The 26,895-nt window shown below is 41.0% G+C and overlaps 1 protein-coding gene and 1 pseudogene across 1 annotated transcript; one reads left to right on the top strand and one right to left on the bottom strand.

Annotated features, from left to right (window-relative positions):
- The first annotated feature begins 2,688 nt into the window (after nucleotides 1-2,688).
- LOC131722948 (scavenger receptor cysteine-rich type 1 protein M130-like) lies at nucleotides 2,689-12,681 on the top strand. Its single transcript, XM_059016119.1, has 7 exons — nucleotides 2,689-2,878; nucleotides 7,690-8,007; nucleotides 8,101-8,418; nucleotides 8,663-8,704; nucleotides 9,647-9,673; nucleotides 10,169-10,273; nucleotides 12,611-12,681. Exons 2-7 carry the CDS (start codon nucleotides 7,776-7,778, stop codon nucleotides 12,679-12,681), a joined length of 795 nt encoding a protein of 264 aa, XP_058872102.1. The 5' UTR covers nucleotides 2,689-2,878; nucleotides 7,690-7,775.
- A 5,892-nt stretch (nucleotides 12,682-18,573) lies between these two features.
- On the bottom strand, nucleotides 18,574-26,355 carry LOC117962980 (tripartite motif-containing protein 16-like; annotated as a pseudogene).
- Between the last annotated feature and the right edge of the window lie 540 nt (nucleotides 26,356-26,895).

The raw sequence follows: 26,895 nt of genomic DNA on the forward strand, positions 1-26,895 counted from the left end.
AACAGCAGCACACAAACAAACCTCCATGGGCCGCTACCAGCAATAGTATTGGCCGGGCGACAATACACAGCAGTGTAAAATAAACAAAACCCACAAAAAAGACAAGCAAACACTGCAAAAGAAACTAAAAACAAAACACGTGCCGTGATCACGGCTGTGCGCTGCTCTGAATAAAAACGAGGTCCCGAAACTAGTCCCTGTCCCTGTAGGGGATCCTATAACAGCCATACAATCCTACGACTTCTGGTGAACAAAACGCAGCTGGCAGCGTCTCAGGCAGAGTGGCAGGCTTTTTGCTGCAGTCTGAGAACAGGTATCGCTTTACGATTTACAGGAATGGTTTTGTTAACAGTATGTCCTTTACTTTGTGTGATATGTGTGATGCTTCACAGGATGATACACCATTACTAACAATGCTGGAGCAGATATGATCTGTTTAGCACAATGTGTGTTGGTTTGTTTTCTGTATTATGTATATAACACTGCAGGATATGTGTGGGGAATGGGTTGGGATATTTAAGCGTAATTTGTTTTGACGTGTAGTGTACAAGGACAAAAACATTCAGAGTCATTTAATTTAGGATTTGGAATGCTTGACCCAGAGTTCACTCCAAATCAAATAAAAACAAATCAAAGCTATTATACACTTACTTTATTTAAAACCTTTTTTAATGTGTTCTGTTTAATTTCATTTTTCCTCTTGGATGCCTGAATAAATCTAGACTTTTTTAAACTTTGCTCTCTTCTGCCGTAGTCTAGCTGCATCAGCATTTTGATTCTGAGCATACGGTTTCAGTATAGCATGACTATGCTGCAGTTAAATATTGTGCTAATGCGTTCTGTTTTTCAGAAGGCAGCTGGGATATCAGACTGGTCAATGGGAGTCACAGCTGCTCTGGCAGACTTGAGGTTTATATCGAAGTCCAATGGGGCACAATGTGCTATGTGCTCATTGAAATTGCCCAGCTTGTGTGCAGAGATCTGGGTTGTGGCTATGCTGCATTTCCTCCACAGGCTTCACTCTTTGGAGAGGGGACTGGTCCTGTCTGGAAACCCAGTATAGGATGTGTTCCAGGAAAGTCACAAGCACAATGCAGGATAACCTCTATGCAAACAACAAGCTGTAATCACAGTGAAGATGCTGGGGTCATTTGTTCAGGTAAGAAATGAAAGCAGTGACATATTTAAAAACTTCTTTGGCCATGCCTTCACCTCCCGGGTTGAGTAGCTTGGTATCAATACAGATGCACAGCATGGTAAAGAGATCTGGTTGAAGCTCTCTGTATTCACACATTTAGGGTTAGTATCCTGGATTTGAAGGGTGTGTAATGGTTATATTTACAGGACTATGATGTTAGAAGCCTGAGGCATTCTGGGTATTCAGAAGGTAGTTTGATGTCATGATCACACATTGGCAGAAATCTGGTTCAAAGAAAGTATTTTAACCCCAAAATGTCAGATAATAGTCCCACAAAAAAATCACATCCACTTGTGTGACATGGTAGCGTCACGGCCCAAGATGTTACCAGCAGGAATTAGAGACTAGGAGACAAAAGCTGCAGTGAAACGCTGCTGCGTACATTTCATTCACAAACACAAAACACAGGAACCAACAAACTGTGGCACAAGGGCCAAAATAAAAGGCTTAAACGGTAGGCTGTGCATTTGCCTTCCCAACAAAAGTTTACAAACAAAACATTCTCACGCCATTACACTCACCTAACTCTTACCTTGAAACTTACCTTGGGTGTTCTATAATCAATAATCAAACTTGAATCTTGGTTTGTTTACAAGCAGTGCCTGAAATAAAATGTGGCTCCATGTTTGTAGTTCTGCAGCAGTTTTGTAGTTCTACTCTTTTGAATGATGTCATCAAATCCACACCCTGCCAGGTGTATGATGTTATGTTTACAAACGAGCTGGGAAATGTCTGTCTCGTTTTTTTATTTTGTAAAATACAGATTGAGAAAGAAAAAAAAGACCCCAACAGCAGATCACGATGCAGACCAGCGAAAAACAATTTCAGTAATAAAAAGAAAAGAAACGTGTTTGATTGCATGGACTGACAGTTTGATACTGCCTGTAGAGCTGTAGAGTTTCTACAATGGAGGTGAAAAGCATCCTTCTGTAGTTTTGTCTTGCTGTTAATAAATAAGTACGTTTTAAAGAAACTCAGTTGTATTTAACAGAGTTTCTACTGCATTCAAAACCTCTCTCGCTTCAGGCTCCATGCTAGATTGTTTCTGTTCAAGACGCTGGGTGATGTAAGAAAGCGAGGCATGCCTCTCTCATGAAAGAGGCAAAATAATTCCTGTTCTGCGTTCCTTGTCTTTAGAATGAAATAGTGGCAGTTTCACGTGTGAAATTATTAACATAAATGTTCACCCTAATCACAAAAAGTTTTCAAATTGGTTAATATGATTTAATCCAAAATACTAACCTTTAAGTTAAAAAAATAAAGGATTTGATTTCTTGATTGTGTGATACATTCATCATAGTGAAACAATAAGGGTAATTAATCTCAGACCAATTATGAATTAGTATTTTAAATCTGACAAGTGTACATTTAAAATGTATTTCTCTTGTATTCAATGGCAGATATTCTAAATATCAGACTCTGGGAGAGTTGAGTTCTATTACAAGGATCAGTGGGAGGCAGGGTGTGGGGATTACTGGGACATGCGTCACGCTCAGGTTGTGTGCAGAGAGCTGGGCTGTGGCTACGCTGTGTCTGCTTCAGTTGGAGCACGCTTTGGGAACAGGACTGCCCCCTACTGGCAAAAAGGTTATCATTGTTCAGGAGAAGAACAATCTCTGATCAGCTGCTTTGTAAAAGAATTGACAACTTGTCATAAGGAAGCCAGTGTCATTTGTTCAGGTATGAACATTTCATTTTTCCATTTGATTTAAAAAATATTACAAAATAATGATGGTAAATACAGCTAATACAAATAATCTTTGCAAAGATCTGCTCCAAGCACAGAGGTCTACTCTCAAAGATCTGCTCCAAGCACAGAGGTCTACTCTCAAAGATCTAATCCAAGCACAGAGGTCTATTCTCAAAGATCTAATCCAAGCACAGAGGTCTATTCTCAAAGATCTAATCCAAGCACAGAGGTCTACTCTCAAAGATATAATCCAAGCACAGAGGTCTATTCTCAAAGATCTGCTCCAAGCACAGAGGTCTACTCTCAAAGATATAATCCAAGCACAGAGGTCTATTCTCAAAGATATAATCCAAACACAGAGGTCTATTCTCAAAGATCTAATCCAAACACAGAGGTCTATTCTCAAAGATCTGCTCCAAGCACAGCGGTCTATTCTCAAAGATCTAATCCAAGCACAGAGGTCTACTCTCAAAGATATAATCCAAGCACAGAGGTCTACTCTCAAAGATCTAATCCAAACACAGAGGTCTATTCTCAAAGATCTGCTCCAAGCACAGAGGTCTACTCTCAAAGATCTGCTCCAAGCACAGAGGTCTACTCTCAAAGATATAATCCAAGCACAGAGGTCTATTCTCAAAGATCTAATCCAAACACAGAGGTCTACTCTCAAAAATATAATCCAAGCACAGAGGTCTATTCTCAAAGATCTGCTCCAAGCACAGAGGTCTACTCTCAAAGATCTGCTCCAAGCACAGAGGTCTACTCTCAAAGATCTAATCCAAACACAGAGGTCTACTCTCAAAGATATAATCCAAGCACAGAGGTCTACTCTCAAAGATATAATCCAAACACAGAGGTCTATTCTCAAAGATCTGCTCCAAACACAGAGGTCTATTCTGAAAGATCTGCTCCAAGCACAGAGGTCTATTCTCAAAGATCTAATCCAAGCACTGAGGTCTACTCTCAAAGATATAATCCAAACACAGAGGTCTACTCTCAAAGATCTAATCCAAGCACAGCGGTCTCCTCTCAAAGATCTGCTCCAAGCACAGAGGTCTACTCTCAAAGATCTAATCCAAGCACAGAGGTCTACTCTCAAAGATCTGCTCCAAGCACAGAGGTCTATTCTCAAAGATATAATCCAAGCACAGAGGTCTATTCTCAAAGATCTAATCCAAGCACAGAGGTCTACTCTCAAAGATATAATCCAAACACAGAGGTCTACTCTCAAAGATCTGCTCCAAGCACAGAGGTCTACTCTCAAAGATCTGCTCCAAGCACAGAGGTCTATTCTCAAAGATATAATCCAAGCACAGAGGTCTATTCTCAAAGATCTAATCCAAGCACAGAGGTCTACTCTCAAAGATATAATCCAAACACAGAGGTCTATTCTCAAAGATATAATCCAAACACAGAGGTCTATTCTCAAAGATCTAATCCAAGCACAGCGGTCTATTCTCAAAGATCTAATCCAAGCACAGCGGTCTATTCTCAAAGATCTAATCCAAGCACAGAGGTCTCCTCTCAAAGATCTAATCCAAGCACAGAGGTCTACTCTCAAAGATCTGCTCCAAGCACAGAGGTCTATTCTCAAAGATATAATCCAAACACAGAGGTCTATTCTCAAAGATCTGCTCCAAACACAGAGGTCTATTCTCAAAGATCTGCTCCAAGCACAGAGGTCTATTCTCAAAGATCTAATCCAAGCACAGAGGTCTACTCTCAAAGATATAATCCAAACACAGAGGTCTACTCTCAAAGATCTAATCCAAGCACAGCGGTCTCCTCTCAAAGATCTGCTCCAAGCACAGAGGTCTACTCTCAAAGATCTGCTCCAAGCACAGAGGTCTACTCTCAAAGATCTGCTCCAAACACAGAGGTCTATTCTCAAAGATCTGCTCCAAGCACAGAGGTCTATTCTCAAAGATCTAATCCAAGCACAGAGGTCTATTCTCAAAGATCTAATCCAAGCACAGAGGTCTATTCTCAAAGATCTAATCCAAGCACAGAGGTCTATTCTCAAAGATCTAATCCAAGCACAGAGGTCTATTCTCAAAGATCTAATCCAAACACAGAGGTCTACTCTCAAAGATCTGCTCCAAGCACAGAGGTCTACTCTCAAAGATCTGCTCCAAACACAGAGGTCTATTCTCAAAGATCTGCTCCAAGCACAGAGGTCTATTCTCAAAGATCTAATCCAAGCACAGAGGTCTATTCTCAAAGATCTAATCCAAGCACAGAGGTCTATTCTCAAAGATCTGCTCCAAGCACAGAGGTCTATTCTCAAAGATCTAATCCAAGCACAGAGGTCTACTCTCAAAGATCTGCTCCAAGCACAGAGGTCTACTCTCAAAGATCTGCTCCAAACACAGAGGTCTACTCTCAAAGATCTGCTCCAAACACAGAGGTCTACTCTCAAAGATCTGGTCCAAGCACAGAGGTCTACTCTCAAAAATCTGCTCCAAGCACAGAGGTCTACTCTCAAAGATCTGCTCCAAGCACAGAGGTCTACTCTCAAAGATCTGCTCCAAACACAGAGGTCTACTCTCAAAGATCTGGTCCAAGCACAGAGGTCTACTCTCAAAGATCTGCTCCAAGCACAGAGGTCTACTCTCAAAGAACTGCTCCAAACACAGAGGTCTATTCCACTATGTAACACAATTTTTATTCCTGGGTAGTAAGTGTTATTTCCTAATTGCTTATGCCTCAAAAGTATAGAAAATGGCTATTATTCCCCACAAACTTTGCTTTTGTGACCAGGACAGTGATATTTTGAAATTTACCTATTTCCAATGAGAAAACGGGCGAATTTGTGTCTTTTCGTTCACAAAAGACACAGCAGTTTGGAGTAGTGGTTAGGGCTTTGGGCTCTTGACCGGAGGGTTGTGGGTTCAATCCCTGGTAGGGGACACTGCTGCTGTACCCTTGAGCAAGGTACTTTGCCTAGATTGTTCCAGTAAAAACCCAACTGTATAAATGGGTAATTGTATGTAAAAAATAATGTGATATCTTGTAACAATTGTAAGTCGCCCTGGATAAGGGCGTCTGCTAAGAAATAAATAATAATAATAATAATAACATAAAGTCAGAAAAAAACAACATTTGAATCCAAATTAACATGTATTTATACTAAAGTAATACAAAAATGACTACAAAAGATTTAGAAGTGAGTAGTTTTTCGAGATTTACGATTATACTGTAAATCACTTTCACGAATCATCCCCCAAATGTAGTCTCCCATCATGTTCTCGTTATACTGTCCTTGGTAGCGGTGTTCAAAGTCCAGTATATCCTGGTGGAAGCGCTCGCCTTGCTCCTCCGAGTACGCTCCCATGTTCTCCTTGAATTTATCAAGATGAGCATCAAGGATATGGACTTTGAGGGACATCCTACAGCCCATTGTGCCGTAGTTCTTCACCAGAGTCTCAACCAGCTCCGCCCCGGACTTGCTAACCAGGCTACAGTCCGACGAGTGCGTGCTGGGGTACCTGCATCCCACTCTGACACCAATGGTTAGCAAGTCCGGGGCGGACTTGAGGCTGGCAGGGGAGAGTGTAGCGTGCATGGGGGAAGGCAGCAGTAGGGCTGGTAGGTGACGTAATCACACACAGGGACATAAGCCCGATATACGCTCCTTGCAAAGGAGCCGGCTCTTTTGTACAGCGGTATCGGCACTGTGCTTCAGTGCGAGAGGTCCCGGGTTCGCGCCCGCCCTCTGCCTGTGTGTGGATTTCCGCGCCCTGTGTGATGCGCCTGCCTGCGGGAACCGAGAACGCTACATTCGCAAAAAGCAAACAGCCAGGGCTGATCTTCTTGAAGGCAACGCCCCACTCCCCAAAATGCTGTCTTTAAAAATCTAGTGCTTTTATAACACACAGTGATCCTGGTATAGTGGGAACATCTGCACTCTGTAAACCACACTTTGTGAACCAAACCACTGTCTTTATTATTCATGTATTTAACAGGTTTAACACAGGCAATGTGACCTAAAAATGATCAATTTGAAATAATGATTTAGATAATGAAAGCATTGACTCTGTATTAATTCACTGTACCAGCGCTGTTCAGTGAATACTACCTATTAAACAAAGCAATATATTTCAAATACAACAGAACACAGGTGTAGGTTCTTATAAATAAGTGTTTTTATTATTACATTATTATTATTACAGCGATTCACAAACAATGAGCCGCTGCACGTGTAAAGCGTCCGCTGTGTTATAATGTCTAAATGATACATAATGTGCTTTCTGTACAATAATGCAAAACATGTTTGTGTAACTCATGTAGATGTCAGGCTCATGCATGTTTAAGGCGTTTCTTCTGTTTCGTTATCATATTGATTGCAATGCGGACATGACGATTCACGTAGGGAGCTGCTCAATTATTTTTATATTGACTCCTGTTCAAAACCAATGCACAATTATAGAGTGGCTCAGGTTGTCAATGTGTCTGTATCAAAATGTATTTGGTTAAATTGTACTCTGCAAAGAGAGCTGTCAGCAGATATTCTCAATTAGTTTATTGAAAATAGAACTCTGTTTTCTTGTAATGATACCACCCCCATCCCCTTCATCCTTCCCTTTACATTTGCATACCTATCTATTGTTCTGGCAACATCTGTCCTCCACTATACAATTTCAGATGGGATTCTCTCCCTCTTACACACCCTGACAGGACACAATATCATTCTGCACTTTCTTAAATGTAATCCACTGGTTTGAAATGATTCCACATTAAACTCATTTCAATGTGTTAACATTTCAAAGTGTAATGCATGTGTATTCTTGTTTAACGGCAGAACTTGGCTTTGATATCAGACTGATCAATGGGAGTAATAACTGCTCTGGGAGAGTTGAGCTATATTTTGAAGGTCAGAGAAGGAGAATGTGTGACGATGGATGGGATAATGCCACTGCTCATGTGGTCTGCAAACAGCTGGGTTGTGGCTACGCTGTATCTCCTCAAGAGGGCGCACTCTTTGGAGAAGGGACAGACCCCTCCTGGCTGTTGGGAGTAAGCTGTACAGGAAGAGAGTCCTCTCTAGAGAGGTGGCTTTCAGGACAGAACGGAATACAGGAATGCACAGATGGTTCTGCGGTCAGTTTAATTTGTTCAGGTAGGAACTTCAATGTTGTTCTTAAGTATATATGTGCAGGTATGTGACCAATCAGCACATGTCTAGTTTATTTCCTCTTCTGTTGACTGTCAGGTGCTGCCGTTCCTGTCAGACTTGTCAATGGAAACAGCAGCTGCTCTGGGAGAGTTGAGTTCAATTCCATTGGCGTGTGGGGGGCAGTGTGTGGTAGTGACTGGGACATGAACGACGCCCAGGTTGTGTGCAGAGAGCTGGGCTGTGGCTCTGCTGTGTCTGCTCTAAGAGGATCCCACTATGGAGTGAGGCAAGGACCTGTCTGGCAGTATAGAATGGAATGTACTGGAAAAGAATCATCACTGGAGAGATGTGATTCACAAGAACTTGTAACATTATTCTGCGGCCAGGAGTATAGTGCAGGGGTTGTGTGTTCAGGTACAATCAGTTTTTTAAAATTACTGTAAAAAAAATAATAAATAAATAAAGGTCAAAGACAGACGTTTCGACTAGAAGTCTTTTGCAATATCTTCAAGAACATATTTGAAAACAGTGAAAATAATTCTAGTTGAAACGTTTGTCATTGAATTTATGAAGTTTTTTTGAACCATTTAGTTAATATAGACCCAGCTTCAACCATCAATCAAAACAAACCTCAACCTATTTTGTTCTTTCTTTCTAGGAAATGCCTCCCAACAGCACCCTACCACCACCACTCCTACAGGCAAGAGGGGCTATTATATTCAAATCTATAGAATAATGGTGATGGGTAGAACTGAACGAGCAAATTGATAAACCCAGGGAGGAAAACAGAGCAAAGGAACAATAATTGACATCTGACCTTCTCACGCCTATTATTATTATTATTATTATTATTATTATTATTATTAATAAGTCATTTAGCATCCAGAGAGACTTAGAGACTGGGGTTGAACCATGCATCACAGCTGCTGCTGCTGCAGAGTCACTTCCAGTAGGACTTCGGCTTTACGTCTCATCCGAGGCCATATAATGATGCAACAAAGTCTGAAACACCCGAGATGCAGAAAGGAGCAGTTACGTGATTGTTCAGAGCAGTTCTTCTCTAGTTTTATGCAGTTTAAAATGTGCCTTTGCACTTCCATCAAGATAAGGCTCTTTAGTTTTAAACAGGCAATATTAAGGCATCCAGTGTGTTGAGAAATGTGTGGAATATTTATAGGAGATGCAGTACCTTAGTTGTAATGGCCCTGTGCATCTCTGTCATTGACATCATCGGCATCCCCTTGGCTGGGATTCAGTTTGGAACAACCACTTCATAGCTTCAAAACTTCAAGCACATCAAATAATTCAATCGACGCTACCCCATATATACTTTCCAGATCCTGCATATGTCAATGTTGTGGGAATGTGTAAGTGAAGGGGTTTGGAGTCCTGTGGGAAAGGGTTTCTCAACTTGATCTGTAGCACGGAATCCTCCCTTCTGTTTACTGAACTATTGAAGTCATCATTACACTGTATGACACAAGTGGCTGATCTCAAAGTTCCTAAACAAAGCTATTCTAAACTACTAGATAACTATTGCAGTGCAAACAAACCAATGTAACTGAACATCAAGACAGGTTTAGGGCTGGCAGAGTTTTGTGCACTTAGAAAACACAAGCTGTCTTTCTGTTTGCTTTTACAGTTAGCACTGCCCTGAAGACCTTCACCGGTAAGTAACACAAACACTGTGAGCTGCATTTACTGCAAAATAAGGGACTGCTTCTGGGGAGCAAAGACTGAGGAGAGTCAGGTTAGGAAAGTGACTGGAGTGGGCCAGCAGGTGCTGATGCTGAATACAGGATTAGGATCAGGAAGCAAGACTTCACTATATATAAAGCTGAGATTGGGGGTGGGGGGGGGGAGCATGGGATTTGCTTCTCCAATCGATCCCTAACTCATCTAAACGTTATCCTCCACCTCCCCAGCCTCTACTTTATTGTATTGGGGGAGGGCACGGCTTCCTCACGGACCACCCTGTTGACCTGCCAATATGTTCCAGCATATATTCTGACATATTTCAGCATCCCTTTACAATATTCATTAATATATCATATAAACATTTTGAAACAAGCATCTGTGCCTCATATACTGCACAGATCTGGGGTAACCCTTCACTGCCTCAGCTGTGTTCTCAGTAACACTTTTCCAATGTCTCTCTGTCCAGATGACCTCCTGGATTTCATTTCCAGCTCAACTTTCTCCACAATCCGTTGTGTCTTCATCATCTGCTACCTGCTGGTAATGAGCACCGCTGTGATCATTGAAAGAGGTAACTGCACGAGTGCTCACATATTAATAATCAGCTTGTATCCTTTCCCTGGGATGGAACCCCTTTTATAGCTCAGACTCTAAATCATTGATTTTATTGGGCACTATGCAATCACTGCGCAAAAATAAGAATGAAATTCAATCACACCTTGGTTGAACAGTCATATCAAGCAAACAACAAGGGATAGAAACATATTTCAGCAAAACAAAGACAGCAAAAATAGAAACTTGGAAATCCCAGGATTTGAAAGGACAATATTATCCACAATAATCCTCTTCAGACCACAACATTCACTAGAATGAGTCCCGCTGTGGCCCAGGTTAGCGTACCACTCTACTGAATCACAATGAACTTCTTAAAGTTTCTAGATTATTTCTGCTTGCCAGTGTGCCTGGCAGCGCTGCAGGGGAGTAGAGAGGGACTGAGACAGAAGCAATTAGGACAGGTGAATGACAGCCAACTCAGAGTGAAATGAACCCTTTACACTCCGAGCTGGGTAGTGTGCACTATTTTGCAATAAACCAGCTTCATTTTTAATTTGATCTTTTTATTTTGTGGCAGCTGTATTTCAGATATGTTAAACTAACTAACTAGAGCTAGTGCTGTAATGTGGAGTTACATTGCAGTCAAGAGGTGTGATTACAGTAGACTGATTCACCTGCTATAGCACTGTCAATAGCACAGCATGGGACTGATTCACCTGCTATAGCACTGTCAATAGCACAGCATGGGACTGATTCACCTGCCATTGTACTGTCAGTAGCACAGCATGGGACTGATTCACCTGCTATAGCACTGTCAGTAGCACAGCATGGGACTGATTCACCTGCTATAGCACTGTCAATAGCACAGCATGGGACTGATTCACCTGCTATAGCACTGTCAATAGCATAGCATGGGACTGATTCACCTGCCTTAGCACTGTCAATAGCACAGCATGGGACTGATTCACCTGCTATAGCACTGTCAATAGCACAGCATGGGACTGATTCACCTGTTATAGCACTGTCAATAGCACAGCATGGGACTGATTCACCTGCCATAGCACTGTCAATAGCACAGCATGGGACTGATTCACCTGTTATAGCACTGTCAATAGCACACCATGGGACTGACTCACCTGCCATAGCACTGTTAATAGGGTGCACACTATGGGACTGATAGTTACCAGCTATACATGAAAGTCTCCAGAATGTATAATTGTGAGCACACAACCATACCTGCCTCCCTAACCCAGTTTCATTTCCTCCACAGTTTACTCCCGGATCAGAAAAGCAGACGATTCGAATCCTGCTGAGCTGTCCTCTTAACTTGGCTCAAATCAATCACTTTTGCTAAATACATGCCATGGATAAACAGAAAGCTTTTAGTTACAGAGCTCATATTGCTTCGCTGTTATGTAGATGTTTGTTAATTAGAATTTCATTGTTAGGTAATTAGTCTATCATTATCCCTGTTGCAGTCTGCATGGTCTGTGTTTGATTCCCTGTGTAACTGTGATGCATCTGGAGATGGATCTCTCACTGCATTCTTGAATAGCTGTTTCAATGAGTGTGAACATGCTGTGCTAGAAGGGCTGCTTCATGATAGCTAACAAACAGACACCAGCAATGCTGTTTCTCTTATTTTAATATTTTTAACCCCTTCACTGCTCGGGGTTTTGGAAGCCCCAGTGCTAGAGGTGTTTCCTGAATCTGGGACTGAATCATTTCAAAGTCAAATATCTCACAAGTCTCTAAAGGAAACATAGGAAAACTATATATTTTTTCAGCCCAATCTGAACTTTTCAGTGATGGTATATTTTTGTGCAACTGATTGAAAAATTGCAGGTTAAATGTAAAATGAAATGAAAAAATAAATGTTCTATGTAAATTTAAATCTGTGGAAAAGTTATTTCTTAACATGATAATGACACAAATTGTGTTCACCTCACATTGCCAATATGATCACTATGTATGGAGAAAAAGACAATTTCCCTCGGAGTTGGTATGTTTCTGCCATGGAGGCTTAAACATTTTTATTAAAAATAAGCATTAGAGAATAGAACATCACTAGGTCAAATGACCTTTGCGTTTTACATTGTGTGAATTATATATATAATTTTAAAACTAGATAAATACAAAATTCAATCTATGTGGCATTATTTTGCTTAGAATAAAAGTACAGCAAGTGACTGCCTTACATATATTTACTTTTTTCTGTGCCTTTGTTTTTAATTTCTCCCAATTTTGTGCCACAAAGGCTAGATACATGAGCTGCAGAGGTACATTTCCACATTCTGCAGGTTCCAAGGTGTGTATGGATGGTCCTCAGTCTCTATTTCTGGATCTCTAACAGGCTCTTCCATGGAAGAGGGGGAAACCTCTTCCTCAGTGACACAGGTGTCATCAGTGGGGAGGTCAGTGTAGTCAAAGTCGCTGCCAGATGAAATTATTAATATTTATTTCTTAGCAGACACCCTTGTCCAGGACGACATACATTTGTTACAAAATCCCACACTACAAAATACCACCTTACAAAATATCACATTATACAAATCTGCCAAAAATGTGCTTCTTGCTCCTTGCATGCCCTAGATGCTGTAGCCATCACGAGTTGATAAGATCAAAGTACAATCTGAAATATAACTTCCTGGATTCCAGACTGAACAAATCCCATAGGCTAGTTTAGACGTCAATCATACATTGTGTGATTGACGTGAATATTACACTAATTACATATTGAGACCCCTTCAGGACCAGGCGTTTCAGTGGGATGCTCCCCCAGGACCAGGCGTTTCAGTGGGATGCTCCCCAGGACCAGGCGTTTCAGTGGGATGCTCCCCAGGACCAGGCGTTTCAGTGGGATGCTCCCCAGGACCAGGCGTTTCAGTGAGATGCTCCCCCAGGACCAGGCGTTTCAGTGGGCTGCTCCCCAGGACCAGGCGTTTCAGTGAGATGCTCCCCCAGGACCAGGCGTTTCAGTGGGCTGCTCCCCAGGACCAGGCGTTTCAGTGGGATGCTCCCCAGGACCAGGCGTTTCAGTGGGATGCTCCCCAGGACCAGACGTTTCAGTGGAATGCTCCCCAGGACCAGGCGTTTCAGTGGGCTGCTCCCCAGGACCAGGCGTTTCAGTGGGATGCTCCCCAGGACCAGGCGTTTCAGTGGGATGCTCCCCAGGACCAGGCGTTTCAGTGAGATGCTCCCCCAGGACCAGGCGTTTCAGTGGGCTGCTCCCCAGGACCAGGCATTTCAGTGGGATGCTCCCCAGGACCAGACGTTTCAGTGAGATGCTCCCCCAGGACCAGGCGTTTCAGTGGGCTGATCCCCAGGACCAGGTGTTTCAGTGGGATGCTCCCCAGGACCAGGCGTTTCAGTGGGCTGCTCCCCAGGACCAGGCGTTTCAGTGGGATGCTCCCCAGGACCAGGCGTTTCAGTGGGATGCTCCCCAGGACCAGGCATTTCAGTGGGATGCTCCCCAGGACCAGGCGTTTCAGTGGGATGCTCCCCAGGACCAGGCGTTTCAGTGGGATGCTCCCCAGGACCAGCCGTTTTTTGGCAGTATTTGACTCTTCCTGTAAACAAACATTCATAAAAAAATCTTCTTTTTTTACATTAGAATCTTGGAAATAGTGTCCTTTTTTCAGAACACAGAATTTCGTTATTTTTATTTAATTTTACATAAATTATTTGTATTATGTATTCTGCTTTGAGATACATGTATAAAGAATGTGTAATATTCTATGACCAGAGGGACCTTAAAATAATTCCTGAAAGTTTTGTGGAAAAATACTGATGTTTGGGCAAATTACAAGACATTGATAGCTGTGTAAAAGTGTGCAGCGATACGTTTGCTACCACTTTCCCACACGACACAAACCTTCTCCTGTGATGTGGATGAGTGTGGACAGGTCATGTGACTAGTCCAGATCCAATGAGAAACTAGCATCATTTACGGTTGCTAAGGAATAAAAAAAATAAAAATAAAAAATAAACATGTCTACTGGCGCCAGAATTTCATGTTGCTTGCGCTATAGTGCCAGATTTGCACCCTGAGCGTTTTGCGTACCTAACGATCGCATTCAGTGTCACGTCAGTCCGGTTGAGGGCAGGAACCCCTAAAGGGCGGGGTTAAGGGTGGGGTTACAGGCTAATTCTCACCCCGGGGAGTTCTACAGGTGCTGTGATATGGACTGAAGCTGTAATAGCCAGGTATGCATAGCGGAAGGTCAGGAGCGAATGAGTATTGTAAAATAGTTTTCTTTGCAGCTGTAAGAGCTGCTGGAAGGAGCCTACGATTTGCCTAGGATAGACAAAGTTTGCAATCATGGTTTAGTAGAAATAGGGTGGGTGTCAGTGTAATTTCAGTCTTCAATAATTTTGAGACATCGATAGTCACACGTTCCCAAAAATTACACAAAACGGAGCGCTCCCAGTGCACATGGAATGTAGAACCTATTTCACCTTTTTGACAAATGGTACAAAAAGGATCTGTTGATATTTTCATTTGAAAACAAACAGCCGTCTGCGTTCTGATTGGCCACGAGGAAAATAGGTCCGCAAGCCCTACCCGTATTTTCATTGGTCAAACAGAATGCGTTGTGATTGGCTCTTATTCTCGACCTTCCATTGTCTGATGGAAGTGGTTTGGCTTTTCAGTTCTGGCGGGTTCTACATCGAGAAGGGTTTGTGTGCAGAACGGAGGTCTCCCTCACTGTACCTGCGTCACTGTACCTGCGTCACCGTGCGAGTGCGTGCGCAGCTCCTAAAGAACGACATTCAGGGGTTTCAGGGGGTTCGTCACAACGGCAGCAGCTTGCGTGGTCTTGCGCGCATCATTATTACATATAAGCACTTTGATTTATTATATAACTGTAAATTGCCTATGAGACAATACAACAAAATTAGCCAACAAGAAAATGAATGTTAAAACTGTCAGATCAGAATAACACCGGTGTCGGTTTCCCATCAGTCAGCTTTGCTTCAAGACATACAGCTCAGTAATGTTCCTGCTGCAGAACTGAAGTCTGTCTGAATTGCTTCTTTTATATTAAACAGATCCGTTTCGTATGTACAGAACGGTATCTAATTATTCTGGTGTTCATTTATTAAGTTCAACAGATGAAGTGGATAGGGTGTGCTTGATTCGTGTCTGCCTTTCTCCTGCTTTAACAACTTTGCTTAGAAAATATTTTATGCAAAGTATGTTAAAGTGACGTGGTCTTGAACTCTAAATGCTATATTAATGTTGGCAGTGTGTAACAGTTACGTTTATGAGAATCAATTACGATGGGCTGCAGTTTTCTTTTTTCTGCTGGCTGTGTTTAACAGCTTTGAATTGGGGGAAAACGTTAAGAAGATATGAAACGATTCTTCTGCTGCTGGTGGCTGAAGGGGACCCCAAGACCTCTGCTTTTTTCTGCCTCCCCATTTTTTTGACCAGCAGCCGCTGCTGTTAATGAGAAGTGATGGATTGAGAGTATACAGTGTGGGGTGGGGAGTGTTGAGGAGGGGGTGCTGTTAATGAGAAGTGATGGATTGAGAGTATACAGTGTGGGGTGGGGAGTGTTGAGGAGGGGGTGCTGTTAATGAGAAGTGATGGATTGAGAGTATACAGTGTGGGGTGGGGAGTGTTGAGGAGGGGGTGCTGTTAATGAGAAGTGATGGATTGAGAGTATACAGTGTGGGGTGGGGAGTGTTGAGGAGGGGGTGCTGTTAATGAGAAGTGATGGATTGAGAGTATACAGTGTGGGGTGGGGAGTGTTGAGGAGGGGGTGCTGTTAATGAGAAGTGATGGATTGAGAGTATATAGTGTGGGGTGGGGAGTGTTGAGGAGGGGGTGCTGTTAATGAGAAGTGATGGATTGAGAGTATACAATGTGGGGTGGGGAGTGTTGAGGAGGGGGTGCTGTTAATGAGAAGTGATGGATTGAGAGAATACAGTGTGGGGTGGGGAGTGTTGAGGAGGGGGTGCTGTTAATGAGAAGTGATGGATTGAGAGTATACAGTGTGGGGTGGGGAGTGTTGAGGAGGGGGTGCTGTTAATGAGAAGTAATGGATTGAGAGTATACAGTGTGGGGTGGGGAGTGTTGAGGAGGGGGTGCTGTTAATGAGAAGTGATGGATTGAGAGTATACAGTGTGGGGTGGGGTGTGTTGAGGAGGGGGTGCTGTTATTGAGAAGTGATGGATTGAGAGTATACAGTGTGGGGTGGGGAGTGTTGAGGAGGGGGTGCTGTTAATGAGAAGTGATGGATTGAGAGTATACAGTGTGGGGTGGGGAGTGTTGAGGAGGGGGTGCTGTTAATGAGAAGTGATGGATTGAGAGTATACAGTGTGGGGTGGGGAGTGTTGAGGAGGGGGTGCTGGAGATGAACTGTGCTGGAGCTGGGAGCTGTAAGTTGGGAGCTGTGTGCTGTGCCGTGTGAGAAGCTGAGACACCAGATTGCAACTCAAGCTGTGGACTTGGAGGATTGGAGCTGTGTGAGATCACTAGGAGCAGTAGTTGAGGATCAGTGGGTTTCCTACCTGGGAGCAGTGTGTTCATGAGTAGTGAGATATACACCCCTTCCCTTTTGACCTCTCTCCCTCTCTCTTTCTCAAGCACTTAGCCTGGGTAGACTGGCTGCACGGGGCTTTCATGTGTTTTAAATGGGATGTTTTAGTCTTTTAGGGGCTGTCAGCTTGACAAACCATCTGGAAGTGTCTGATAGCTTGATCCCAGAGTCGAGAAGCGACTGAAATCATTTGAACCCAAGCTCGCACTCTGAAGACAACAAAGCCTCATGGGCCCGTGCCAGCTGGGCACGCTGAAGATGTGAAAAACTTGCTTTTATTTGATCCACAATATTGTACTGTCTCCTTTCATTCAGTTTGTAACTTTGTTATCTTTTTGGTGTTTGTCTATCCAGAGCGGACATTTCAGTTCTTCTATACTTCACACCCTCTGCTTCTGGGAGGATTCAAGACTGTACCTGTAGTGTTCTTTGAGCAGCTTCACAATAGTATTACCCTGCTATCATTGGCTCCTTCAACTGGCAGGCAAACCTTTGAAAGATACAATAGGCTGAATCGCTCTGTTTTTTTCTTCTTACATCAGACCCAGCAGTCACTGGACAAAGACCTGTGTGAAATAGGCTGGTCTGCTGCTATTGTTTAGTTACAAAGACCTGTATGAAATAGGCTGGTCTGCTGGTATTGTTTAGTTACAAAGACCTGTATGAAATAGGCTGGTCTGCTGGTATTGTTTAGTTAAAACAACACTGTGTGGTCATTGTTATAGTAGAATATCTTTTATGTGTGTTTAACATTTTCTCCAAAGCTTTTTTGTGCTCTTCATGTTTCCAGAGAGCAGTTGCTGTTGACAGTCCACTTAGTTTATGTTCACTTCAAAAGTATGCACAGACAAAACATGTATTGAAAATTAAAAACTTTTAAAGAAAAAAGTACATAAAAAAGGTTTGCATTGATGTACAGAAATGTTAAAGAAAAGGTTATTAAAATGGTGCTTATTTATATTCATGTTTTGTTTTTAATTTAAAACCTGATTATAAAGATTGTTGACCTTAAACAGTGCTTTGAATAATAATACACAATAAAATTAATAAAGAGTAAACTGCTCCCCCTCTCTAAACAACTTGATTTAAACCATAAAGAGTCTTTAACAGAACAGTGCTTGGAACAGTCCTGAAGGTTGTGTGAATAGAGCCCTACATTTCCAATGGAACCACACCAAGTGAAAAGAATTGCTTTCAATCGGGGTCTGCGCAGGTGCAGAGTTTGTCCTGAAGAGGGCGACAAAGGTCAGGCTTAAAACACGTTTCTGCTTTTCAACTGTGGGCAGATTGCACATGTAATGCAATTTGGTTGTGATTTACGATATCCATGGAAATATCTTCTTTCTTGTGATGATATTTCACTCACATTATTGTTAAAATAAGCAAAAATAAATAAATATTGTGCTTGTTTGGCAGGTGCTTCCATTTTCAAGAGTGCAAAAATTATTACTGAGTCTTATTCACAAAGAACAGTCTCTAAAGTGATGTGACTCTCTCTATGTACGGGCCATTCTGACTTGACTACAGATTTCCACCCCCAATACAACACAACCTGAAGGAATTAGAGGCTGGAAATCATTGAGGAATGGTCCCGTATCCCTCCAGCACAATTTAAAAAGCACCTTGCAGAATCGCTACCTGCCACGTCCAATCAGTGCCGTGCTGGCTGCCCATGGAGGCCCTAAACCATATTGACACTGCTATGGCAGATGTTCTGTTTTTTGCACAAATAATGAAAAATACAAAATAAATGACCCAGACAATGAAGTGTAAATCATTTGTGTTTAATGTGATTTGTCCTGATTTGTTTACAGCTAACATACAGTTTTATATTTTGATTTATTGCAGATTTCTTATATCATCTATTCAGTATTTATAACACACTAGTAAATGCTGTTACTATCCTGTATGACTTGTTCTATAATGCATTATAAAAACATTATAACTCATTGTTTAAGCATCTATAACATGTTAATAATCTATTTCAAATTGACACCTTCATATAAAGTGTTACCATAAACTTCAGCATCAAGTTCAAACGCTATTCAGCTAACAGGATTCTCCTGTATACAGGAATCTGCTAGAAACTATACTGACATGCCTTTGACATGGCAAGTATTGTGAGCTGCTATTTACACGACCTTACATTGATAGGGATTGGAGCTGACAAAATAATCCCATGAATCTCAGCTGCTGTGCACTTCCATTCGTTATATAGATCTCAAATGTGCAGTGTTGAAAGAAACACCTACTATAGTAAACATGCACCCTGAGAATAAGGCATAGAAACTGAGAACTTTCTTTAACCTCAAGCAGCATCAGATCTCATGCTTTTCAAACCTGCACATTTGAGTCCTATGCAGCCAATGGAAGTGCAATATAGGAACACATTGTGGAATTATTTAGTGAGCTACAATCACCTTAAGAGATACTTATCAGTACTTGCTGTGGGAATTCTAGCACTGTGCAGAGATGCCAACTAAGTCTGCCACTTGCTGCTATTTATGTGTTTGTAATCAATAAATACTCAGGACATATTGAACATGTTATGCTGAAACAGCTGTCCAGTTGTGAGTGTTTACAATTACAGAAACACTAACCTGACAGATTAAACAGTAAAAATGAGGCTGCCTCGGCTCCAAGTGTAAAAACAAATAATTCCCTCGTTTCGCTCTGCAGGTGGCGCCGTTTTACCCCCTAACTTTCATCCAAAGTTGTGTCAGATTGAACATTCCCTTCACCCGAGGAGTGGAGAGGACAGACAGGGAGTTCAATACAAAGGGTTTCTTACAACACAAAACAGTCTAGTTCAGCTGGCAGATTGTTACAGGGGAATCATAAGAATGAAGCCCAAACCCAGGATAGAGCGGCTCAGTGAATGTGGTTTGGAATCTGTGCAGGAGGGTCATTGTGTCAGAGACGCCATAAAATGACAGAGTGCCGGCATTAAAGTCCAGATACACTCCTATTCTGGGGGAGCGGGGGGCAGTTATTGCAGTTCTGTTGTTATTGTGCAGGGCAGTGTAACTGGAACCAGAGCAGATCAAACTCCAGGACTTGTCATTGTATCCAAGGCGACAGGAACGATCCCTTCCTCTCCTGCTGATTCCTTTATATGTGACTCCTATAAAAGCCCCTTCCCCACTCCACTCAATCTCCCAGTAACAGCGAGTCCAAGACACACCCTCTCTGCAAAGCACTTGGGAACAGCTCTCAAATCTCTCTGGGTGATGATCATATGTCTGGATGTCTCTACTGTATGTCACTTTTCTGTTCCCTTCAGACAGATTGAGGTTTCTATACGCTGTGTTGGGGTCCAGTGTGAGCTGACAGGAATCTGATTGAAGAAAAGAGGATGGTTAGAGGAGAGACAGTTAGAAAAGTAATTATGCTATTCATTGTAAAATATTATACACTCCCCCGAAACAAGTATTGGGACAGATGACTGGGGGTGGGGCATTTGTTTCCTTTTTACCCACTCAGACCCTTGCTTACTAAATATCTTGAATAGAATATCATCCACTAAAATCCCTGCTCCCTCCACCCTGAACCCTCCTCCCCACTATTTTATAGACAAGTATATTTAGACTGTGATGTTTAAGATTGAAAATCAATAGATTTTATCTATAATTCTTACTGAAGATGTATTTCTGACTTAGGTTAAGTTCTCTATTTTTATTTTTCTGTCTTCTATAAACTGCTGCTATTAATTAAACCCTCTTGTTTAATTGTTTTGTTCATTATAATTCCTCGATCTTACCAAACTTCTTGAATCAAAATCAATCAAATGCAGCTCTGCATAGAATTACAGTTCACTTAATGTTCCTACGGGGTATGTGTTGCCATTTTACCCAATCAGACCCCTTGCTTACTAAATATCTGTAATGTTAGCTCTTCTCCCAAATGTTTCAGTGAAAACAGACTTACATTTTAAAAACTCAGCTCTGTTCCTTGGCTCTGGAGCCTGCAGACTGTAAACTGCAACTTCATACACTGGGTATACAAAGAGAGAGAAATAGAATTGAAACATGTGGGTTAATGCACAACACACACAAGACTCCAAACAGCAATCTGACATGCTCTTAATTTTTAAACACAAAGTGCATCTGTTCAGTTTATCAGTGTAGCAAAGGACCCAGCTAACTCCACCCTCATCAGGAATCTTTCACACAAGAACTAATCTAATACATCTCCAGTCACTCTCACTGAGGCGTTAGGGCCTTCCAAAAAGGGAGAATGTCTCTGTAGATAAAATGTTTTACTGGAAGAAAAGCCTTACCTTTGAAACGTCTGTAACTTCTCCTAGACCCCAGGGTATAAACTGCTGTTTCATTCACTAAATAAAATACAGAAAACTGTTTTAAACCAAAGACTTCACTGAAGAGGATTTGGAATACAAACATGACCATGACCTCCAACTTTTATAAATCTTTGATAAGAAAGTTCAGGGCTATAAGTTAGCATCCTATATGGAATGAATGTGTTATTTAATGTGTGAATCCCTCTGTCTCTGTTTGAATGCTATTGTGTTGTTTTCTCATGTAATGTCTTTATAAACTCTCTTCCTTCTTGCCATCATCACTCTGGATGTCACTGTAAATGAGTCGGGACGTTTCAAACTGGGGAAATCATTTGAAATAAATCATCTCCTTCTACCATCCTCCCTTCTTATTCTTCCCTGCTGCCTCCCTCCTCCCTGCTGCAGTATTCATATAGTCAACAATCTGCAAGAGGTCTTTATTAATGTCTTGCAAGTCCTGCCCCTGCTCAAGCCATGGTCTATTTGAGAAATCTCTACCAAAGGAATCTATTTCACACCAACCTGTTGTGGTTACTTTGACTAATTCCCCCTTACAGAAATCCTCAATATGGTCTTTAAGTTCAGATACAGCTTTCCTCACAGCCCCAAAAGAGATGTCTGTATTGACAGTAACGCTGGGTAAGCCTCCAGCTTCAGGAGGGGCACAGAGAGACTGGAAATTCTACAACAGGAAAGTGGAGAAAATGAGTTTTCACTGAAAGAGAATGGGGTCCAAAACATTCCTAGGGAAAAGCAAGGATTCATTCAATTGGAGAGGTTTGTCTGAAACCGTCCCAGTTATGTACTTGAGATTTTCTAACAAGCAGTGATGTTACCTGTAGAAAATGGATGTGATCCTCTGTCTCTGAAAGCTGTTTCAGCTCAGCGTTTCTCCTCCTTAGCTCAGCAATCTCCTGCTCCAGTTTCTTCATGCGTCCTTCAGCCTGATTCACTGCAGCCTTCTCGTTCGCTCCAATCAGCTCAATAACCTCAGTGTGGATCTTCTCAATGGATCAGATCAGCTCAGTAAAGATCTTCTCACGTTCCTTTATTTCTATGCATGCAGATCTCTGAGTGAAAGAACACAGTAGAGGAGACATGATTAGAATTGATATCAAAAACACATCAGGCATAGACAGTAAACCTCTGTAGATGTGTTCCAGTCCATCTGTTATTGTTGTTAATAATAATAATAATAATAATAATAATAATAATAATAATAATATTATTATTATTATTATTATTATTATTATTATTATTATTATTATTATTATTATTATTAATAATAATAATAATAATAACCCCCTCTTGTCAATACCCACTTTCAGTGACTCCACAGCCTGTTTCAGCTCTTCAATTTCTTTCAGTCTCTCCTGGATTCCCTGTTGTATTTCTGTCTGTGTCTCTCCCAGCTGCTTCTGTGTAGAAACACAGTGACACAGTGACATTTCTGATGGGGCATTGAGTGATATCCTGTCACACCCAACACAGGATATTTCAGAGCAGGCTGTGTTATTCACACCTGTCCAAGTAAAGGTGTTATGTCCTATAAGGTTTGAATAATACAAATACTAAAATAATGGACATATTGAGAACTTTGCGACCTTATCAATCTCAATTGCAAAATATCACCTTTTTTATCCTGAAAAATGTTATGAGTATACCAAAAACAAAAACATACTTACAAGTATTATGTATATTTTTAATTATTACAACATTAAACACTCCAGCTCTCTGAACAAAAGAGACCCACTCATTTACACTAATGAAAGTAAACCGGGAGGGAGGGCTTTTTTGTTATTAAGCTCTGGAATTCTGGAACGTCCGTTGCTGTCAAGGAAGATGGGACTTTAACGCTTTTTAAATGTAGATTAAAACTCATTTTATAAATTACCTGAGCTTTTAATACTTGTTCACATTTGTTATTTGACTTTCTAATTCCAATAGATTTTTTTTTAAAAAAAAAATGTTACTGTTTTTAATTGTTCTATTTTTATAAATTGGATTTTTATTTTAGTTTTTCAAATTTTACAATTAAACTGGATATTTTATTTATTTATTCCAATTGTATAACATTTTTGTATTTTACTTTAATTGTTCTATTTTTACAATTAGCTTTTTATCTTACTGTTTTTCAAATGTCATAATTAATACCTAATGTGTATTTATTTCCTTTTTATAACATTTTGTAGTAGACAGTTTTTCATTGAAAGGTTTAATTGTTTTGTGTCTGTGTCTGTGTGTGTGTGTGTGTGTGTGTGTGTGTGTGTGTGTGTGTGTGTGTGTGTGTGTGTGTGTGTGTGTGTGTGAAGTGCTTTGGACATGGACATGTTAAATATCACAGAAATGGTTCAAACCCTTACCTGTTTCAAACTCCTTTCTGCCTCAGCTGAGACTGTATCATGGTTCTTGTGATCCTTGTCTGTACACAACACACAAACACACGTCTGATCGGTTCTGCAGAAAATATCCAAAACCTTCTGGTGTTCAGCACAAAGCTTCTGCTCCAGATCTCCAATTGCATTGATCAGCTTGTGCCTCTTTAATGGAGTAACCTCACTGTGTGGCTTGACGTGTGTTTCACAGTAAGAGGCCAGGCACGTCAAACAGGATTTCACAGCTTTGAACTTTCTCCCAGTGCAGAAATCACACGGCACATCTCCAGGTCCAGCATAACTTTGAGCAGGAGGAGGATTGAGTCTTCTCTTCTTGAATTCTCCAGCAATTTCAGCCAGCATGATGTTTCTGCCCAGAACAGGCCTTGGGGTAAAGGTCTCTCTGCACTGGGGGCAGCTATAGACACCTGTATGATCAGTCTGATCCCAGCAGCTCTTAATACACCCCATACAGTAACTGTGTCCACATGGAATACTGACTGGGTCCTTCAATAGTTCCAGACACAGTGAACAACTAAACTGATCCTCTGACCACAGGTTTGAAGCCATTCTTGCTGCAGCGAGACAGAGAGAGTGATGATTTCACAACAAACAAAACTTAACTGTGTGTCTCAATTCCAGGAGATATATAAAGCTCTAAGAGGGGAGGTTTGGGACTGAGGCCAGGTTTAGATAAGCAGAAGGTGCTGAAAGTGTGAGAGGGACAGAGGAGGAGAGAGTTGGGAATGGGACTGGAGTTTGAGAATGGCACTGTTAGAATACAAACACAATGCTGTTATAATTGAGTTCTGCACAGGTTTATAAGAAGGATGGAACTCCAGCCATGGAAGAGTTGTGTCAATACTGGAGCAAGTTAGAAGAGATCTGTTCTTTCTACTGGAGAGAAATGGAGACACACAAAAAGAGGGAAAAAAGTTTATTATCATAAATTATTGTATTAGGGCATTCCAAACAATGCATTTATCAACATTGTTAATAGTAATTACGCCAACATTTTTTACTAACATTTCTCTGAAATTATTTTTTTAATAAGTTAATTAAAAGTGCTTCCAAAACATAAACGCGGAGGTACGGTACACTGAACTCACACACTCAAATATAACCCTGCCAGTTTACTGCTCGTTAAGCTTCAAATGGTAATTTTAACAGCAATAAATTGAGGAAAATATAGAAATGATGAATTTATTTATGAAATACAGGTTGAAACCTCACTGCATGTTACCTTTCAGTTCACAGCGGTGAGTGTCGGATGTAGTAGCCACTAGAGGGAGCAAGAGGGTGCAAATAAAAAACTAAACACTTAACTCACACTGAAAACACACCATTCTAAGTTTCTCATCCTTGACCTTTATTATATTAAAGCAAAATATAAAGAAAACAAATCTAAAGTTATTTAAAAAACAAAACACAGTAAAATACAGCTGCAACTACACTCCATGCCACAGCATATGCAACTTACACCTAACCCCTAAAATGAACCCCCTACTTCTACAACTAAACATCACCCCTAACCTCTACCCCTAAACGTCACAATCAAACTATGTTACTATTATTTTAACACTAGCTCTGCTAATATTATTTCAACATCGTTTCTTTTGCACCCCCTAGCGGCCTCTAGTGGCTACTACATCCGACTCTCTCCGCCCAGAACCTATATTTCATTATGACAAACCATAATTTCTGTATTTTCTATAATGCATCTGTATTAAATTGAGGCATTAAAGCTTAACGAGCAAACATTTGGCAGCATTTTCTATTTTTGAGTGTGCGAGTTATAATTAATTAACATGAATTTGCAGAGCCTGCGCGTCAAAAACGAAACGTGTGTTACAATAAAAACAGCAATAATTGGGATTAAATACAACAGATCTTGAAAGGAACGCGGGCTCGGGGCTCCCCTTCATACAATACACTCTGTTACTCAAACACACGTGTTTGCATTTAGTGAGCTGCTGTGTGTTTATGAAATAACTCCAGCTTAAACAGCACTCTTAGAAGAATGAAAGTGTGTGGAAATAGTGGTCCTTTCCAACGGTATTATCTTACATCTTTACCGTTAACTAATGCACTCTCTAATCAATATTGTGCAAATATAGCAAACTATATCATTTCAATTTAACTAGGCTAGCGATTAAAGATTTACTTCGCCACGTGCGTCCCTGTACTACTAGCCTATACGATTCAAATAATAAGAACACATTATTTACACGCTGAGATATTATCCATACTGGTTTCTCTAGTTCCGCGTTGCATTAATAACACATTTATATCGAGTATAATAGAAATAAACAAAGTAGCATTTCTCACCTAATAAACACAGTGCTGATTCTGTTTCCTCCTCTCTCGAATGATAGGTACATAATTGCAGAAGACACGCCTATTTCATTACGTCACAGCGCCCCCTACTGACTGGAAAATAGTTCAAACAGATGCTTATTTCTAGGGGTGAGCAACTTTATGAAAATTGTTTATCATGCACGTATTTCAGTATCGATAATATTGAAGTCTTGCAAAACACAGAGAAATATAATAACGCAATTACAATATCAACCATATAGGATACAGACGCTAACAGATATTTACACATGAAAAACAATAACTTACTTTAACTTAGTGGTGCTTTGCTTCACAATATCCATGGAGAAAATCAAGGTCTTGTTATATTGTTTTACTATTCCATCATCAGCCACCTCAACACCGAAATATTAAATTATATACGTCACTGCGCACAGACTTGCTAGCCAACCGGAAGTAATTTAATTTTGCAGCTCTGCGTATGCTCACGACACCTCTAAAAGTATTAAGAATGGTGTCACCATGGATTCTGCATCGTTTTGAGATGTGTTTTGATGTTTTAAATGTACATGTCATTTATAATACCGAAAGTTCACATTTAAAAAATAAATTAATAATAGCAGAATATATAACTTGTGACCTTCAACCATGATTGACAATGGCTTGGTTTCCATGCAGTTTAAAGACTCCAGATTCTCTCTCCATTGTCATGAGAATATGACGTAGAGCGCACATGCTGGATTCTGCATTAGTCTGAGATTTGTTTTGATGTTTTAAAAGTACATGGCATTTATAATATCGAAAGATCATATTTTAAAAATACATTAACAGCGGAAGTAATCACGGACAAAATGCAATGACCCGCTGACACTCATGCGCATATCTTAAAATAATGCTATAGCGCTTAATGCAGCATTCACATTGCGTTTGGTACCTGAACGCCAAACAAAGGAATAAGATGGTTAAGTAATATTTTAGTGTGTGTGTGCGCCCGCGTGTTTGCGGCGGAATTAAGCGGGAAAACACAGATTTGATGTGCTGTCTGAGAACTTTTTGTTTCGTTTTACACTTAGGGCAGGGCAAACGACATGCAATGCTT

This window comes from Acipenser ruthenus, chromosome 52 (genome assembly GCF_902713425.1).
Source record: "Acipenser ruthenus chromosome 52, fAciRut3.2 maternal haplotype, whole genome shotgun sequence".
Classification (NCBI taxonomy): Eukaryota; Metazoa; Chordata; class Actinopteri; order Acipenseriformes; family Acipenseridae; genus Acipenser; species Acipenser ruthenus.

What these genes read in the sequence shown, in the direction of transcription:
- LOC131722948 (XM_059016119.1), top strand. Translation starts at nt 7,776, where the DNA reads ATGTGTGACGATGGATGGGATAATGCCACTGCTCATGTGGTCTGCAAA. An exon ending in GGTCAGTTTAATTTGTTCAG is followed by an intron (nt 8,008 to 8,100) that starts GTAGGAACTTCA and finishes GTTGACTGTCAG; the next exon opens with GTGCTGCCGTTCCTGTCAGA. An exon ending in CGCTGTGATCATTGAAAGAG is followed by an intron (nt 10,274 to 12,610) that starts GTAACTGCACGA and finishes GATCTCTAACAG; the next exon opens with GCTCTTCCATGGAAGAGGGG.